At 39.0% G+C, this 18809-nt stretch overlaps 1 protein-coding gene across 1 annotated transcript in view; it reads right to left on the minus strand.

Moving 5' to 3' along the window:
* malrd1 (MAM and LDL receptor class A domain containing 1) overlaps positions 1 to 18809 on the minus strand; it is a 70224-nt gene that overhangs the window by 40653 nt on the left and 10762 nt on the right. Inside the window, exons 7-18 of the mRNA XM_059326517.1 lie at positions 18450 to 18596; positions 16257 to 16362; positions 15339 to 15706; positions 13646 to 14091; positions 9924 to 10011; positions 9645 to 9824; positions 9395 to 9551; positions 7391 to 7547; positions 7201 to 7311; positions 5326 to 5539; positions 4968 to 5215; positions 2884 to 3172 (exon numbers count right to left, since the gene is read on the minus strand). Of these exons, the coding sequence (XP_059182500.1) occupies positions 2884 to 3172; positions 4968 to 5215; positions 5326 to 5539; positions 7201 to 7311; positions 7391 to 7547; positions 9395 to 9551; positions 9645 to 9824; positions 9924 to 10011; positions 13646 to 14091; positions 15339 to 15706; positions 16257 to 16362; positions 18450 to 18596 (2511 nt within the window). The remainder of the gene's footprint in view (positions 1 to 2883; positions 3173 to 4967; positions 5216 to 5325; positions 5540 to 7200; positions 7312 to 7390; positions 7548 to 9394; positions 9552 to 9644; positions 9825 to 9923; positions 10012 to 13645; positions 14092 to 15338; positions 15707 to 16256; positions 16363 to 18449; positions 18597 to 18809) is intronic.

Genomic DNA, 18809 nt, shown 5'->3' on the forward strand with positions numbered 1-18809 from the left:
GGAGATGAAAATAGGTCTCTTCATAGAAATAAGTCTACAGGTTGTTAAAGCTGACTGACAAAGTCAGGGAAGATCTCAGTTTTTAAGTTACGTTACAATCTGTTGGCACACTGGTGCTACAAAGTGACTAATGCATGTCAATTGCTTCATGTAGTACCTTTAATGTTACTAACAGCAGGAAAGCATCATTAGCATCTCAGCAAGGCCGTGCTACTTCAGAGCTCTCTAGTGACTGATTGATACTTTGACTCTGGGCGAGTCTCGCTATTCAATGTCATCACTTATACTGACAAATGCAGCGAGACAGCGAGACGGTGAAGAGAAAAAGAGCGAGACAGCTGTAAGGAAAATCCTACACATCACACTTCTGCTGCTGGACAGAAGCTGTCTCCAGCTCATCTCAAAAAGACACTTAAAGACGGTTGCAGAGGCCACACAGACTCACAGTTTCCTCCCTTTCAGAGCACAGACAACCCAGAAACTCTTTCTTCTCCACAACATCCAATAAAAGAGAAAGGCAATAAATTTAATAGGCCAATTATAGTCCCAGTAACAATGGTAATAAATCAGCTCTTGTTGTTTTCTCTCGCCTCTTAAAGGGTTCCCTTATAAAGAATGTAAGGGATGCAGACGAAATTGTAATAGATGAATAGCTCCTCAAATCTGAGATAAAGACAATGATGGGGCTTTCTTTGTCAGTGCTGAGACAGATAAAGACTCTGTGGGACCGCAGGATGTCAAGTAAATGTTTCGGGGCGTTTGAGTTATTCCTTCAGCTTTTAACAGAAAAATTGTTATAATTTTTTAGCTTCTTGTCACAGAAAAAAACCTGCATTTTTGCCATGCTTTTTCTGTGCTTATTCTGACAAAAACAGGACAAAAACAAAGAATGTGATCCACATATTTATTTACATTTACTCCTTCCTGATATCCATATGGTGCTGCTTCATGTTTATTAAGAGACAACTAACGGATCACGTTGGTGTTTTGGTCATGCCCTATAGACTATCTGACTAAATACTGTTTTCTTTATAAATATTGCATTCATTTCTGAAACTACCAATTTTCTCCCTCCAAATGAAGATGAGGTTTATTGTATGCCGGCAGCCAGTAATTCTTTTATTGCTCATATGAGCACAGAACTATAGTAAAAGTAATCAAAACTGCAATGATCTACATTTTAGTAATGTAATATCTTTCCTTAATCAGGAAAATAAATCGAATGTGGCACTGGGGGATCCCAAGCACTGCTCTTCTCAGACTATCAGTCCTTTTGGAACATTTTGAAATATTCTCAGAAGGGAAAACAGGCCTAAAGGGTGCAGTTATTTACGAAAAGCAAGAGGAAGACTGCCATCCCAGCGCTCTCCGCGTCACAGTGGAATTAAAAAGCTGTAATTGACTGGCTAGTTCTTTCAGGAACAATAATAAAAACCAATATGTTCCAGCTTCACACTGGCCTTCATCTGCTCTCCAGTCCTTGGCAGAAATATACTGGCTTTTTATTATTGCTCCGGTATCAACAAGCCAGGCTTTATACTGTAATTCTTCAATGCCTTGTTGGACCACAATCTTTGTCTGCTGAGCTTAACTGCTACTGTGAAATGTTCGAGTTTATATTCTGCTGAAGCTACCAAAGGTCACTTTTGTTATGTAGCAACATTGCACACGTACCACTGTGACTCATTTGGCTTTATAGGGCCGCCAAAATCAACAACAGTTTGTGAACCACCTCTAACAAGACAAGGAAAAAAATCATCCCAAAAAAGCGCACATGGAAAACATGACGCTGCTCTAAAGGCATGCTAGGGAGACTTTGGTGCCAATGCAAAGGTATTTTTAGCAGGCATAACTTTTGATAAATATCTTAGGCTGCTGCAAGTTAGATCTCTAAAACAGACCGTCAACATTGTTACTTGTAATTGATCAGATCCGATTTGTGTGTCCAGACATGACCAACCTATCTGCATGAGTTGGTGTGGTAACTATTAAGGAGTCAGTAACTATGTCACTATAGTGCCGATGCAGCTTTTCAACCTAGGAGCAAGACAAATGGACGTCTATCATGTCACACTCCAAACAATCTAGCTAACAAACTCAGAGAAGGAGACTGGTATGTTCTCCTCCATGTTGTCCTCAAAAGCCCTCCCTCACTCTGGATTTGAAGTTGTTGTTGTGTATCACGTTGTGAGAGGCACAAAAGACACTTTGAAATCTGATTTGAGCATCCAGACTGCATCAAACTACTTCCACATTTTTAATCGATCTGTGTATTTTTTAAAGTTGGATAAAGCTACAGTTTGCAAACTGAAAGTTGCAATAACAATTATAAAACACAAGAGTGTTAATTTAAGCAAAACTAGCTTACTGTATCAAATCTTGCTAGCATGAATTACTAGCTTTAATTTTATCCAAAAATTATTTAAACACAAAACACACGTAAATATGCAAGATTACCGTGAAAACTAACCTCATTCACACGTATCACCTCACTTGAGTTAGTTTTACAATTGACAGGATCAAGTCTCTTTTCGTCCTTTCAAAATAAAAGCATTCGTTATCAAAACAGGCTTTTGCATAGTACTCTATATATCTTTTATTTTGCCCATGTATGCATGCAGCGATTAATAGATTAATTGATAGTTAACATTATAGATAATCCAGTTGGCAGGTTTCTTTCAAACGCCTAGTCCAGACTTTACAAAAATCAACCTGGATACAATCTGGATTAGCTAAAAAACAAACATTTGATGATTAGCACAAAATACAAACTTCAGCTGAGGCGGGAAATGTTATGAGTTTTGCAAGTAATTTCGTTGGTTTAAGTAGAGAAAAAAAGAGCTTAGCATGTATAAATCATGGGGGACAAATTAGAGTGTCTACCTTCAGGAGGCGGAGGAGTGCTGTCCTCTGTGGTAGCTGACGAGGCCAGCAGACACCCTGGAGAGAAAGTGATGTCATCCAGGCAGATGTCACCCTTTTGACTTCGGCCCACCTTGCCCTCAAACATGACCTGAAAGTCCCTGTTGTGGCTCAGCAGGATCTCCTTCATCTGCCAGTAGTTGCCCTGATCCCCCGTCAGGTTGAGAAGGAGATGAGGTTGCCCTTCGCTTTTCCTCAACACGCTGAGGGTCCCGATGCCGTCTCCAGACATGTGAAAATAGAAACGCATCTGGACACAGGACACGAGAAAACGAGAAATTTGACAAAATAAGAGTATGACTGACAAAGTAAATTATACCTTTCAAACATTTCCCACTATAATTTCTTCTCATTCACATCATAACAGAAATATTACATATTGGACAGTATGCAATCAAAATGTTGGTATGGTCTGACAGTCAAATTATATATTGTGAGTACAACGTAGAAATATTCTTCTTTCGCAATCTGAAATTACTTTCTTTTCCATTATCTTTTTTGCTTTCCTTCCTCCATAATATCTATTACTCCGTATTGCAGAATATGGAAAGAAACCCGAAATATGGGCATTTAAAGATAATTAATTCTTAATCTTGTCACTAGATTGATGAACCTTTTCCTTCTAGTCCTCATCTTTATTAAAGCTCAGAGAGAGAATTGTGTCTCTCCATCACACAGCACTGAAACAGTGATTTGTTTTATAGGTTTTCTCTACAAATGGAGGTGTGTCCGTGAGCTACAGCAGCACAACTACACCCTCCATCTCAGGAGAGAGATTGCCCGTCCTTCTCTCCTTCTCACTTCTCCCCTGCACAGCCCTCCCTTCAGTTTAATTGGTGCCTTTTTGCTGACTGAGTGATTGATTGACAGGTCGGGAGTGAGATAAGACAGACACGATGTGCAGAGCAAACCGAGCAGTCAATCAAGACATCGTTCCCGGCAGAGCACCGGGCTGACAGACACACACACACACACACTTTATTAAGTGCACAGCCACATACACTCAATTTGTAATTGCTTGTTTTGTTGCAAGACATTTTAAACTACAGGGATAAAGGGGTAGTTCAACAGAAATCAACAGAAATTTGCATTTTCTTGCTGAGAGTTAAAGAAGTGGATTGATGCCACTCTCATTTCACTATTTATCACAGCCAGAAACTGTAAATATAGGAATTAGATTTCCAAATTGAATGACTTTTTTTCTAGATACTTAATTTAAAAAAGACTTTCTAAAAAATAAACTATTTGCACTAACCAGATCCTGTAAAAAACACTGAATTTAGTAATCCTCAGACCTGGCTGGACTGAGAAGTCATGCAACAAAGATTTAGTGAAACTTGGACGAAACTGAAAACCTGGTTACACAGAGCAGAGAGGAGAGGACAAGAGAGGTTCTAAAACATGTCAGTATCTCAATGTGGGTTCAGAGTCCATTGTCCAACATATCAAACCCACACAAAACCACAATTTGTTTTTACTCCCCACAACTAAAACTTCAAGTGTGAATACAGTAAATATACCTAAAGTGTGAAATTTAGCTCTTCATGATCATTTTATTACACTTTTATAAATATATAATATAAAGAATGCAGTACCCTCAGTATGATGTTAAACTATGCCATACAGAGACCAATGGACATTCACTTTTTTATTTTTTTTTGTCCCTTTAAAACTGAACAAACTGCACGAAGATTTGAAATGAAATTCGCTGAATACAATTTAGCATTCACGTCAGGAAAGCCACGGGAGAGCTATTGTTCTATTACATTTTTTAGTGTGTCTTATTCCATCAATTTCATCGTTTTAGTTTTTTAAATTTCTTTTTTACTACTGAAAGCAGTATTTGTTTATTTTAAGTCATATATTTTATGCTGAACCTTTTCTTCTCAAGGGAGCATCAGTGCAAAAAAAGACAACATCAATATATCGGTCTTGCTCTTCTGGTAGTTACATTTAAAATAATGACATCACTCGCAGAATGCAGTAAACATGATCTTTGATCTTTAGTGTGGTCTTGTTTTTGTTGCACTTTGACTCCACCTCACCTTGCACTGTGAGCTCCTGCGGCTCAGTACGGGTCCTGATATACAGGCGGTGTCTCCTGCTGCCTGGGGGAAGGAGCTCTCCAGATAGAGATAGTGTCCTGAGGGGTCCCTCAGGGTGTGGTCACTCGATGGCCCGGTGCCAACTGTGGGAGTGCTGCCCGCCTTGATCAGCCAATCAAAGTCATCCTGTCGGCACTGACGCCAGGAACAGAGGTCAAACTCGAAACTGCAGCGTCCGCTAAAGCTCTCTGAAAGACAGCAATAAAAAATAAATCAATCCAAGTTATACAATTACATGAGAATGAATCTCTCGCAGGGTGTCATGATGTCATCAATCAGACACAAGAGGAGGCCTCACTGCAGATGAAGGGGTCCTCATCAGAGTTGTCCCCGCAGTGGTTGATGAAGTCACACAGGTTGTCCTGAGGGATGCAGCGGCCGTTAGCGCAGGCGTACTGCTCAGGTGAACACGCCAGCTCTGCAGGAAGAGGAGAGGAGCAGTGCAGGAAGCTGACATCATCTATCACCACATCGCCCATGTAGCTGATCCCTCGCTTCGCCCTGAACACCACCTGATAAAGGACAATAAACCGGAGATCAACTCTTCATTCTGTCTGTCATATAAACATAATCACATTTTTAGACACCAGGGTCGACGCTCAACCTCTTGAAGTCCCTGTGAAACAAATTTCCCAGTGCAAAGGAATATTTCAGCAGTGTACAGATACAAGATGGATTTAAATCAAGCCCTTTGCATTTATTTATCACCATAGAGAGGGGCAGAGGCTCAACACACACCTTCCTCACCTGTTGTGAGATCAGGAGGACAAAGGAGAGATTAGCCTCACTGAACCAGGAAATTAAAACATTGGTTATGTACTGTAACCTCAGATTCTATAAATATAGGTGTTTTTGCCTACTGATATAATCACACGTCTCTTCCCTTCCCAGACTGCTTTGTTAGCTATTATACGACCATGAATATGACCCACATACAGTAAAGTACTGTTTTATATGACCCGTGTGGCTTTCTACTAGCCCAAAGTCTCATTTGATTGGATTCATTTTGGTGCAGGATGATAAATCAAACATTTAAAACCCTTTTACATGGTTTCACCGGAAGAAAGAAGACAGGGACTTTGATGTTAGTATGTATGATGATTTTTGACGTATATTTGGCATATATCAAGAGATAAATAAACAATGAAAACAGTTGGCACAGGATTAAAACCCAAAACATATATTTGTAATTTCACTAGACCATTAAAACTCACCTGCCCACCAACAACCATCTTCTTTAATATTATGTATTTTTTGCTGTATATATTGACCCTATATCTGCTGTTTCACACCCTGTGGTCCATTACCTTTTAAATTAAGCCTTATATGTGCATTTTGCACTTACAGTTTAAATGTATTAAATTTTATTAATTTCATCAGACAAGGCACTGAAACATAGCTGATGTTTTATTGAGTTATGATATTCTGCAGTCAGCTGATGAAGCTCTCAGAGAAAAGAGGAAAAGGGCACTTGGCTGATAGCTGCTCGGTGTGAAAAAGCTGCAGATTGACCCATCAGCACAGATCCAATTCTGTCTGGTCTGACAAAGGTTAATGTGCATCAGTGAAAATGCGCAAAGGCCGCGGTATTTGGTCAAAGAAAAGGCTGCTCCCGTGTAATGACACGGGACCTCTGTCTGCGTCATCACACTGACCTGGAATAAAGTCATGAAGGGATTACACCTCTGATTACTGTCACATTCACAAGTTAAGACTCATCAGAATGAATTAGACTCAATCAATTCATTGATCATCAAGTCTGCGTGTCCAATTTAGCCTGCCGCAAATGAAATTAGTGCGATTAAACTGATGTGCACCGTCACCTAAGAGGCTGTCCTTCAAAATGAATGTTATAAACTGAACTGCATGTCTGTTTATGACACTGGAATATGCATCATGTCAAAAGGGCTCTTCACTTCTTATTTTATCTCCTGTGTAGCCAAAATTGCAAATAATCTTCCCTTATTATTTGCTTATTGCAGCTAAAAAATTCAGAAAAGTAAGCGATGAATGGCTGTTTATTTGTATTATACTCCATATTGAAAAAAATGTCAAGTGACTCTTGAAAGAGCAAAATTAATGTTTGGTGCGGTATGAATGAATACAAAAGCATTTGATTGTATTTCACCTCTTTCTATAACACATTTGAAAGTATCTCCAATAACCTACAGACCTGGAAGTTGTTTGATAACCCCAAAAACACTTCTCCCCGTCTCCATTTGTTGCCTTGGTTACCAGTCTGAGACCAAATCTCATGAGTGACGTTTCCGTACTTCAACAGCACCTGCAAATAAAGTGAGAGCAATAGATGTGATTTTTCCGTTTTATTCTCCCACTGAATGTGGTGTTTTCACTCGTTTTACCTGTAGTGATCCCACTGTGAATCCACTCATGTGGTACCAGAAGACCAGGGTGCACTGTGGCCCAGTGGAGGAAATGGCAGGTGTCTGGATGTCAGTGGTTTGACCGTAGCCACCGTTTGAACTGTCTGCACACATGTACCAACCCTCTGCACTGCCTCTGTCAGAGGAGAGACCAGCAGAGAATTGTAGACTCAACTGAGAGTCAGTGTTTTTACTCAAGTACTATACACTGTAATAAATTATTCTGTAGTCATTTCATTTTACTTAATATATTTGATAAAATGTATGAAATATAAATGCGTCCTTGATGTTGAGGCAGTTGTTTAAGTAACTTTAATATAAAAATGTTTGAGATAGAATCTACATATTTTGATCACATTAAATATAATCTTTATGTGTAAATAATTCTAAATCAAGAGAATTTTGAATGAATCCAACACAATAGATTTGTTGTTATTAGTTGTTATTAACTCAACTTGTAACGTAGTTAGATTCAATAAATAACATTGCGTGCAATCTGTTGCCTCAATTTTATTGAGGCAACAGATTGCACGCATTTATAGTATTGCATTTATAGTAGCTATTGTTTATCTTTTTTACAGTGTACTTTATACTTATAACCTACTACATTTTGAGGGTCATATTTTACTCCACTATATTTAGCTGCCATTAGTTACTTTCTAGGTTGAGATTTTACATGAAAAACATGATTCATTTAAAGTAATTAGACATTTTTTTAAATGAAACCACATAACAGTATATCAAGTAGTTAAAATGAGCCCTACTCCACTACATTTAGCTGCAAGCTTTAGTTATGTTTCAGGTCAAGATTTTACATGAAAAATAAGATTAAATTTAAGTCTTTAGACATTATAACAGTATCAGACTCATAACAGTATCTTAAATAGTGAAAATGAGCCCTGTCTTTACAAAATAAAATTGCTGTTTAGATAAATACATTAAGAAAAATAATCTTATGATATATTTGTGATATATATAAAACAATCTGAGTGGGTCCATTCTGCATAACAAATATTTTTACTTTTGATACTTTAAGTCCATTTTGATGCTGATCCTTTTGTACTTTTAATTAAGTAAGGGATCTGAATACTTTTTCCACCACTGCTGAGAGTTTGCATCATTATTGGGTAGTTAATATTCTTGTCGAAACTACTTGGTACTGGATTGCCAAAACCCAGCCATAGCTGTAATTGCCTTCACAGACCTCATCTGCATCTTTCACTCTCAGTACGGTGCCTATATCTCCATCCCTTTCTGATTCACTTTTTAAAAAATCCCCATAAGAGATGCAATACCACTTAAATAAGACACCGCTTTCCCCTCTCCATTTCACTCTGCCTTATCGATTGAGAGCCAGTCAAGGGCACTGAAGTGGCGAGGAGCGTAGACTTTCAGACAGAAAAATAATAGTGACTGCAGTTCAGACTGGGGGAAGAAATGACTGAAATCTACTGGTCAGTGTCATTTTCTGCTCTCACTGGCCACTCAATAAAACATAGATAAGGACAATCAGGTCACTGTCTATCCGCTATAGATGGGCCGTACTCACTTAGCTCACAGTGCATATAATGAACATGAGGACACATGAGGAAGAGAAATAATTGGTTTGTCTGCCACCTTTCCTTCACTTTTTTTGAAATTGAACCCCCACTGTGTGTGTACTTTTGCATGTATGGACTGGCAATAAAGTTCTCTTGAGTCTAGTGCTCATTTCAGGGACATTTTATTCATTTATTTCCATCATTTATTAATCTGCCCATTATATTTCTTCTTTAATCATTCATCTTTTTGACTATAAAATGTCCAAAAATAGTTTGAACTTTATAATGTCTGAAATCTATTTAATATACTTGCATAAAGTCCTCATAGTTTGAAAAGGTGGAATTAGAGGATATTTGCCTTTTTTTATTACATTACATTATATTTATTTAATTAGTCTCTATTTGATATTACTGTGACATGAATAGTTTTGCTGGTACTCACAGGGTGTGGTCAATAATAGGACGGTGGTACTGCTCTCCATCGTGAATGCTCTCCCCTTGGTCAGGTGACCAGCGAAAAGCGTGGATCGGGACTAAAGAAGAGTCGACGCCCTTCCAACCACAAGTGTCACCGCCTTCAAAATCACATCGTTCTTTCACTGGAGAAAGAGAAAGATGAATGAGTGAATGAAAATGCTAAAGTGAAAGCTTTCAATGCAGAAATTCTGATCAATAAAATAAAAATGTTTTACCACAGTTTAGTTCATCTGAGCCATCAGAACAATCCAGTCTGAAGTCACACACTTTGCTGTTGGCAACACACTCCCCGTCCGCCCCACACACAAACTGCCCCTCAGGGCAGCTGTGGGGCTGGACTGTGGGGGCAGGAGGGGTCACTGTAGGGATTGTGGTATTTGCATGCGGGAGCTCACCTGGAACAAACACAAATCAACAGGTGAAATTGAAAATAAGGGAGCACAGACATTCTCTAAAAAGTTCATATTTTCTGTTATTCTTTAATAATAATTAACCTTCATATGGGTCACAGTCCAGGAAGGAAAGATCATCAATGGCAATGTCTCCATTAAAATCATCTCCAACTGTCCCTTCAATTACAATCTGACAAAAGAGAAAGAAAATGGAAAGACTTAAGATACTCAGATACGATCACAGGCCAGATTTCTTATGTTAATAAGGTGCCAGAGAGTGTATTAAAAAAGCATCATAAGAGAGCATGTTTCTCAAAAAAGGGAACCATTCGGTAACACTTTACCATAACCATCTAAGTGATGTTTATAGATGGTTTATAGACCAATTATTAACCATTTACAAAGTGCTATACATATTTAATCATTAAATGTTTTAAACCAATTTCTTAAAGATATATGAATCATTTCAAAATCATTAACTTACTTAATATGGTGTTAAAATGTTAGAATGAGTGCAACTAAAACTATTGATAAACTATTAATTATAATTGAATTGTTTGTTAATGGTAAAGTAACTATAAACTTACATTATTATACCATCTATTTGCCATTTATACATGATTTAGTTAGTTAAACATTCATAAATTATGTATTTAACATTATAAATGTCTTCATACGGTTCATAAATGATGATTAAACATTAGCAAACTATCTGTTTAGCATTTATAAATTACGGTTATTGTAAAGTGTTATCAGCCTTTCTTGCTCAACAGATATTTTGACACACATATGGGACAGATAACATAAAAAATGCTGTTTTTTCCCTGGAACACCTGGACATTATGCAATCATCATTAACTACATTTATTGATTGCACATGTGTGAAAATGAGCTTCAGGTGGACAGCTTTTTATTTGCCTTTAAAAATTATATATAAAACATTTGAACATACCTTGATGTGCTGATGTTTATCATTTCTAACCTTGCTGAAGTGTTTGAGAGTATTTTCTTGCCTGCTTTCCAGTAAATGTTGCTACATACAGTGGATTTTAAGATTTGTCAGCAGCTTCCCAATGCAACAAATCATTAGCTAAAAGATTAGTGCTTCAGATGAGTTGTGTCAGCAGCCACCAGGTCCGTTGACTTTGTGCCAAGAAGTGGAACATAATTTGGAAATATTGAACGAATAGTGTCTGATATTAGCTTTGAAAGAAAACAGCTTGGAAATGTTTTCTGCTGATGTTGTTCCTGCAGTAATCAGAGAGCACATGTGTGCACTGCAGAATGAAGCATATCTAATAAACAAAGAAAGCCTGTTAAATGTTTATTTGAAGTACTGTCTGGAGAGGCACCATTCAAGTATTAACTGTAGGTTTTTTTAGAATGCCACATTAGCATGATTTAAGCAGCTGTGTTTTGCAAATATGTTTTGAAATATTTCTCCAATAATCAGCCATTTTAATTTGCTGCTTGTCACGGAAGCAATTTAATTAACTTTAATGCTGCTAAGCTCATTGCTGCTTTTTTCATGCATTTTTTGTGCATTAGATGTGGTTGCACTGGTCATATGAAACCTCAGATTCAGGAGTGAGTTGATTTCAGCTCATTTTACGTTGTCATTTTGTGGCAACGAGCCCACTATGGGAGCAAATGGACCAGCCTGAGCCTGAATTCAATTCATCAGTGTCTCTTCTTTTTTTCACATTTACCCTTTCTGCAGTCAATTAACTTGACAAACAGAGCTCCTGTTTTCAATGCCATAATGGAGAAAAAGTCTTTAACTGCCTGTCAAGTTATACTCACTCATGAGTAATGACAACAGAACATCCATCTTGAGGGATCGATGTCGAGCAGAGAAGCTATTAAATAGATCTTCATCATGCAACGCTGGGGTGCACTCTTATACAGACTCTTTGCTTCACTGCCGTTTCATTGTTGCCTGCTGGGGAACTTTGTTTACCTGTAGCTCATTTGTGCCTGTCTGTCTTTAATTACACAATGAGACTGAATGCAAATTATTTAAAGCAGGATGTGATGTGACTACAAGTGCTTTTATAGTAACTACCCAACAGTATATCATGGAATTAAAGCTAACTCCACTGTAACAAGTAGCAACATTACAATCATGTTGGAAACACCAGTAATACAGTAATAATCCATTATTGTTCTCAACTAAATGATGTAAGCAACATTTTTTTAAAGAATGCAAGTGATGTACTGTATGTCCAGGGGTGCACATAACTGTTTTGGTCTAGTTCTGAAGGGAGCACTTGGAGATGTTGCTTGGTGCTCTCACCCTTTGGGCGGCAGTTATCCTACACTGAAATAAGCCAACTTATATTTTTTGGCAATTTAAGTTGGTAAAACTTGGAAATATAAATTATTGACATTTAGGGCAATAATGTAAGTTAGCACAACAAAGGAAGCCAGTTGTCTGCTCAAAAACAAGTTTGTGAGTTGTTGTTACTTATATCTTTAAGTTGGGCGGCTAACTGATGCTAGCGGCCAACTGATGCTAGCGGCGCTGCTTGTTACAGCTACAAGAGTAGCCATTAGCGTATCAATGCTAACTCAAAATTGTGGTCGCAACATTAGCCGACATTTCATAGCGGCGGTACAGTCGTTCCAATTCATCACATTGCATAGTAAGCAGAAGTAAGGAGTTGACAAAAATCTGAATTCAGAGTTGAGCAAACACAAAACTTAAAATATTTTGTTTAATCGTCCAACTTAAAATTTTATCGTAGTTTGTTGCGATGAAATTTTGAGTTCACCCAACTTTTCTTTTTTTGCAGTGTACAAGCTGTCGTCATCACCACCCTCCAGACTGCTCTCCTCACTAGCTTCCTCTCTTTCAAACATGGTAGATGATGTAGGCCTAGCTTTTTCACCCTGGTTGAGCCTGCGATAAGCTGTTTGCTTCCATAAGTCAACAGCTTGCTTTGGGTCAAAAGTCTCTGTTGTCATCTTTGACAAGTGGATGTGCATCAGAGATGAGAGGCAGGAGTCCAACAGGCAGTTTTTGCATATACACCTGTTTAAATCACCCAAATATCCCGATGTATATGTGTTTTGTACTTATTAACCAAATCTACATTCACTGATCAACGCTGCCACTCTGTCTGTGTTCCAGTTTCACTACACACAGATTCCCCTCGCCTGCAACAATGGGCGGAGAATTAATTTAAAAATGTCCGAAAAGTATGTTGTTCCGCAAAAGTGCTTTTTCTACATATAATCAGGTGTGTCTAATTTATTTTGACTACGCATGCACACCTGCGCACCAGTTATGTGCTACTCCGTGTATGTCCCTGAAATTATTTTCCAACCTGTTAGTAGTTTCTGGCACAACACACAAAAAAGACAACAGTAAAATTCGATTAAGACCATTTTTGGGAGACATACAATTTTTTTAGAGGGAACTTTAAGAAGTATAAACTTGTAACGTGGCTAAATCTGGATAACTCACAGAGCTAAGAGTAACTTTTCTACCCTGTGACATCTGTCATACAAAAAAACATTACGACATAACAGAATTGGGCAGTCTGTGGCCTAGAGGTTAGGAATTGGGCTTGTAACTGGAGAGTCGCCGGTTTGTATCCCGGTACTGACAGGTCTAGGACTGAAGTGCCCTTGAGCAAGGCACCTAACCCCCCTGCACAGCTCCCCGGGCGCAGTAATGTGCTGCCCACTGCTCCTTGCATGGTGCGTTCACTTGTGTGTAAAAAAGGATGGGTTAAATGCAGAGGCTGAATTTCCCCATTGTGGGATTAATAAAGTAATCTTATTATCTTATTATTTATTTAAATGGCCCTTATAGTTACCTGGAACGGCCGAGCGCTGGTGAGGTAGAGAGTCTTCCTGTGCCACAAGTTTCCTTGGTCTCCATAGCGTACCCACAGCATGTGCCCACGACCTGTCGCGGTGGTCCTGAGGTACACCGCCAGGCAGAACACGTGTGAGCCGAACATGTGGTAATGGAAGCGGAAAGCACAGTGGTGGCGGGACTTGAACGGGTCCTTGCCGCGTTGGTGGGTGGGCTGGAAGGCTCTGCTCAGCAACACAGCTGTGTCCTTGAACTCCTGAGGGACAGAGGACTCGATGTAGAGGTAGTGGCCGTAGCTGTTGCCCAGTGTGTGGTCCTTCCAGGGCCCCGTGTTGGTGGTCGGAGTGGGGCCTCGGATGCGGGTCCAATCAAACACATCTCCTCCACTCAGTTCTTGTTTCCAGCTGCACAGCCCGTGTTCAAAGTTGCACTGCAGCTCTGGAGCTGTGAGACATGACAGGAAATTAACAAACACTGGAGCCAGAAAACAACATTTCAAAGTGTTTGTACTTTACTTGACTTTTTCAATTTTCTGCCACTCTATAGTTTAAATCTACTACTGTGACTAGCACTAATAGCTCTTATTGCACTATACCTTGATTGTTTGCTTTTTACTCTTCCTGTAAGTCGCTTTGGATAAAAGCGTCTGCTAAATGACTAAATGTAAATGTAAATGTACTACATTTCAGTGGGGTATATTGGACTTTTTTCTACACTACAGTTATTAAAACCTATAATCACAAGTTATTTTTCAGATTAAGATTTTAAAAACTAAGCGTAAAATGAGATGATGAAATATATGCACAGATATAGAGTTTTATATTGCAAATACAAGGTCCTTAAATGGTAAATGGAAAAGCCTTTAATTTATTTGGTGATAGAGACTTAATTAACAGACATTCTTTAAATTTTGCTCCACATCAATGTATCGCTTACAATATTGTCTATTGGCAATTTTTACTTTGATACTTTAAGGTAATTTAGTATGAAATACTTAGGTTTAGTGACATTTTCAATTCATAACTTGTAATGGTGTATTCTAGTGCAGCAGTCTTTGGCTTAGAAGAATTGATGTAGCATTGCACATCTATAACATCTCTACAAAAATGTTTCTTTCTCATCAAAACCTATGGTCAAAACGTGCCGCCTACGATAACTTCAATGCAACTCGGCCCCCATGAGATTAACAAACAGTTAAGTTGTCGCTCTGCTGCTCTTTCTCCTCAGACAAAGTGCCCAAAGTATGCTGCCACTGAGAGTGTCGAGCGCTGAATAACTGAATGGTATATTATTACTACAGCACTCCAAATTTACTTTCCGAGTGCGCTTTGGCACTTGGCATGACAACTTTAAGATTTGAGTATTTTATGCTCGTAGCTGCTAATGTAGCCTCCAGCTGCTAGCCTCAGGCAAAGATAAGGAGCAAGCTACAGAGGTCTGTTGAACTAACTTCTTTCTAACTCCAAACCCTCAGATTTTTTTCATTTTCAAAATAGTTTTCAGCCCTAGCTGATGCAAGTGACATCACCTGAGGCAATTTATTTTCTTCTAGAGCCACAAAAAGCTTTATGCGTGGTTTTAGTAGTACTCAAAACATGTAAACACATTTTGACGTGTAAAATCGGTGGAGTTCCTCTTAAGTAAAGTATTTGTTCTACCACTGAATATTTGTAACCAAAAGAGACACTCACAACATTCCTCCTCATCGGATCCATCCCCACAGTTATCCACAAGGTCACAGAGCTGCAAGTGCTCCACACATGCCTTGGTATGCACGCAGTGGAAATGTGTGTGTGCTGGGCACTCTGCCACTGCAGGGGGCATCGAGCAGTTCTTGAAGGTGACATCATCCAAGGCGGAGACCCCATCAAACACACCGAGGCTGATCTTAGCCAGAGCGATCTGGAAGGGCTGGGTGATACGACCAAGCTGTACGGTGACCTGGTTCCAACGAGCTCCCTGGTCGTACAAGGTCCTCCATATGACAGTGTTGTTTGGGACTCCGTTGATTCGAAGGTACATGTCTGCAGCACCCACTGACATACCTGAGTTATAATGCCTGGAGGAGATGAGGGAGAGATAGAGGCTTAAATTTTACCGATAATAACATTCCAGCACATAAATGCGTGCATTCTGTGGTATTATACTTGTTTCTTCACACCACATACTGTAAATCAAAGATTCCTCTTGTGGTAATGCATATGCTTGCTGGATATAATACATGAGATCTCTTGATTACTCTGCAAAAAAATAATAATTCATAAACCTCCCTGCCAGGAGAAACCCCCAAATCATCCAGCGGAAATATAAAATCTGTCATTTGACATAAACTTTTAGGGGCCATAAAGCTGTCAAAACATGACAGATTCAGATGCGTTATCTTCCCATTGTGTTTGGCTGTGAAATAAGAGATGCTGAGAGAGCAGAGCCGAGACAGGTGAAATGATGGTTGGAGGAAAGGGAAAAAGATCAAGAAAAACACAAAGGAAGAGAGACAGCGAATGGAAAAAGTCTGAAAATCCAGGTGGATCTACAGATTGTGGTTATGATAACGAGACATGTTGAACAACTTTACAGAGCAGAGACGGAGGCTACAATGTGACGCTCACCAGAAGGTCATGGTACACCCGGAGGCCGACTGTTTGAACCAGGGTCCTCGGAGGACAGCCCTTGGATAAAGACTGCTGCTGTTCTTCAGTATAAACATAAAGTGGCCTGCAGTGAGTGAGACGACAATTACTATTCAAACCATAATTAGCGTCTGTTTTATTACACACAGCCCCACATTGCGGCAAACATCTTGTTCCGACAGACAGTGAATCACCTTTGAAAAAGCTGAAACTGTTACAGATGCAGACAGTGGAGAGTTTTATTTACTATTCGACTCAACGCCTTCGCTCATTATTGTTGTTGCCAGATGGGTCAATTTCATCCTCTGAGAAAAATCTCTCCCTCTGGGATTTTTTGTTTTTGCACAGCAATGCCAAGTGAGTGTATTAAGAATCATGGAATAAACAAAACATATCTTGTCAATTGCAGTCGCCATGCCGACCGAGCCTTGTTGATGAGGCAGGTCAGAGGACAATGGCGAGGCTTGTTTGTTAACAGCCGGGCTGCAAATGTGCAAATAGCTGCTCGGTGCTGCAGTGATGTGCAGAGGGGCCATTTCGTTTCACACAACTCATCACACCATGCTGCGTTACACTGCTGCACACAACACAGTACACCTCCATATAAACAATGTTGGATTTAATATTTTCAGGCTGATAGAGGGCAAACTCACAACACAGTTTCTAACATTTACCTAGACAGCTAGCTAACCATGGACCAATGGTGGAAAAAGTATTCAGATTTTTTACTTAAGTAAAAGTACCAATACCACACTGTGAAATTACTCCACTACAAGAAAGTACTTAAGTAAAAGTACAAAAGTATCAGTTTTTTATACCTGAAAAAGTAACTAATGCTGACAGCTAAATGTAGTGGAGTAGAAGTGTTAAGTTACATAATGTGGAAATACTCAAGTAAAGTACACATACCAAAAAACTGTACTTAAGTACAGTGTTTGAGTAAATGAACTTAGTTAAATTCCACCGCTGCAAATTACATAACAGTTATTTTAATGGCATCATTATATATTCCAGTGTAATATTTAAACTTGTATGTACACAGTTGCCCCTAAAGTTGTAAAACCTTTGTTTTCAGACACAATCCTCCGTTAGTTGTGGTTTCATTTTTATTGTGATATGTCTGGAAGATATTTATTAAAAACTTTTGAGAAGATATACACTTTATCCATCAATAATAAATCATCATTTCATGGAAAGAGGTAAAAAATATTTTATTCTAACATTATGGGCAACCGTGTAGATTAGATAAAATAAGACTTAATTGATCCCTGGGGTGAAATTCACATGTTTCAGTGCTTTTTTATCCGTGCCTGACGCTGCACAGTATGAGGTGGTGGTGTGTTGAAGTTGGAAAGTTTACTTGGCTCCTATTGCGTGGCTAACTGCCAAATAAACACAGTTTGAACACCACCACATACCTGCGCATTGTTTTCAATCTTTCAGTGGTCACAGTCATATCTTCTAAACCTGCAAACAGATGCTCCCACCAGGATATTTGTCATTTCACAAAGCTTGAAGCATATGAAGAAGCTTCCGAGGATCAGAACAGGGACTATAGCTCACTGCCTGCACCGTCTCCAAATCTCAATTTAACCGAGCATAACGGAGATTTTCACAGCATGTTCACACGATGTACATGACAAAATAACAGATGGTGATGCTAAAAGAAAAAAACTGCAAAATGTTATCAAATCAACTAACAATGAGAGTCCTTGTTAAATCTAAAAATCCATCCTAAAATGTTTTTGCAGGTTAGTTGTGTAGAAAAGCCTGAGTATATGAGGCATAATATATACAGTGGCATGTTGTGGAACATAAACCTTGGAGAGACCAGCATAGTATTGAATGATGGGGTGTTAATATGCAGAATGGGTACAGCACAGCATTATGTCGATTTCCTTTCTATTATTCAGATGGCTGAGAAAGCATTTCTCCATGAAGCGCTTGTATCTCCCAAAAAACCCACAGACAAGGGATTTTCTTTCCTTCCACAAAACCTTGAATTGATCTTTAGATAGTATTATCTTTTGCCACTTATTTCTGACCAAACACCTCGGACATCCTATCAGTTAATCATATTTCTATTCTCATTCCAGTGATTGGTGGTCGCAGCAGCATATTGCAGACAGCAGCATTGCTACTGAACATATGTGGTTGTGTTTGTTTCTTTACCCTCAGTGCTGTTTGTAGAGTGGTCCAGAGGAGGTGGGTGGTAGTATGGAGGAACCTCCACAGAGGAGCCCCTGACCCAGTCAAAGCCATCGCCAAGGGTGAACTCATACCAGCCGCAATTACCTCCCTCAAAGTCACACTCAGATGCTGAATTAGTGGAGAGAAAATGATTTAAATAAAGATGAGACAGAAAGGTATTTTTTCTATGTGATAAAGGCTTCTTTTACCAAGGTCAAGAATGCATTTCAATCTTTTAAATCAACATGGATGAGAAGTACTTGAACTGCAATGAAAAATGGGAATTTGATTTAACATGTTCGCAGTTACATCTAAATAAAGTAATGCACTATGCACTTGTTG

Source organism: Centropristis striata, chromosome 23, assembly GCF_030273125.1.
Source record: "Centropristis striata isolate RG_2023a ecotype Rhode Island chromosome 23, C.striata_1.0, whole genome shotgun sequence".
Classification (NCBI taxonomy): domain Eukaryota; kingdom Metazoa; phylum Chordata; class Actinopteri; order Perciformes; family Serranidae; genus Centropristis; species Centropristis striata.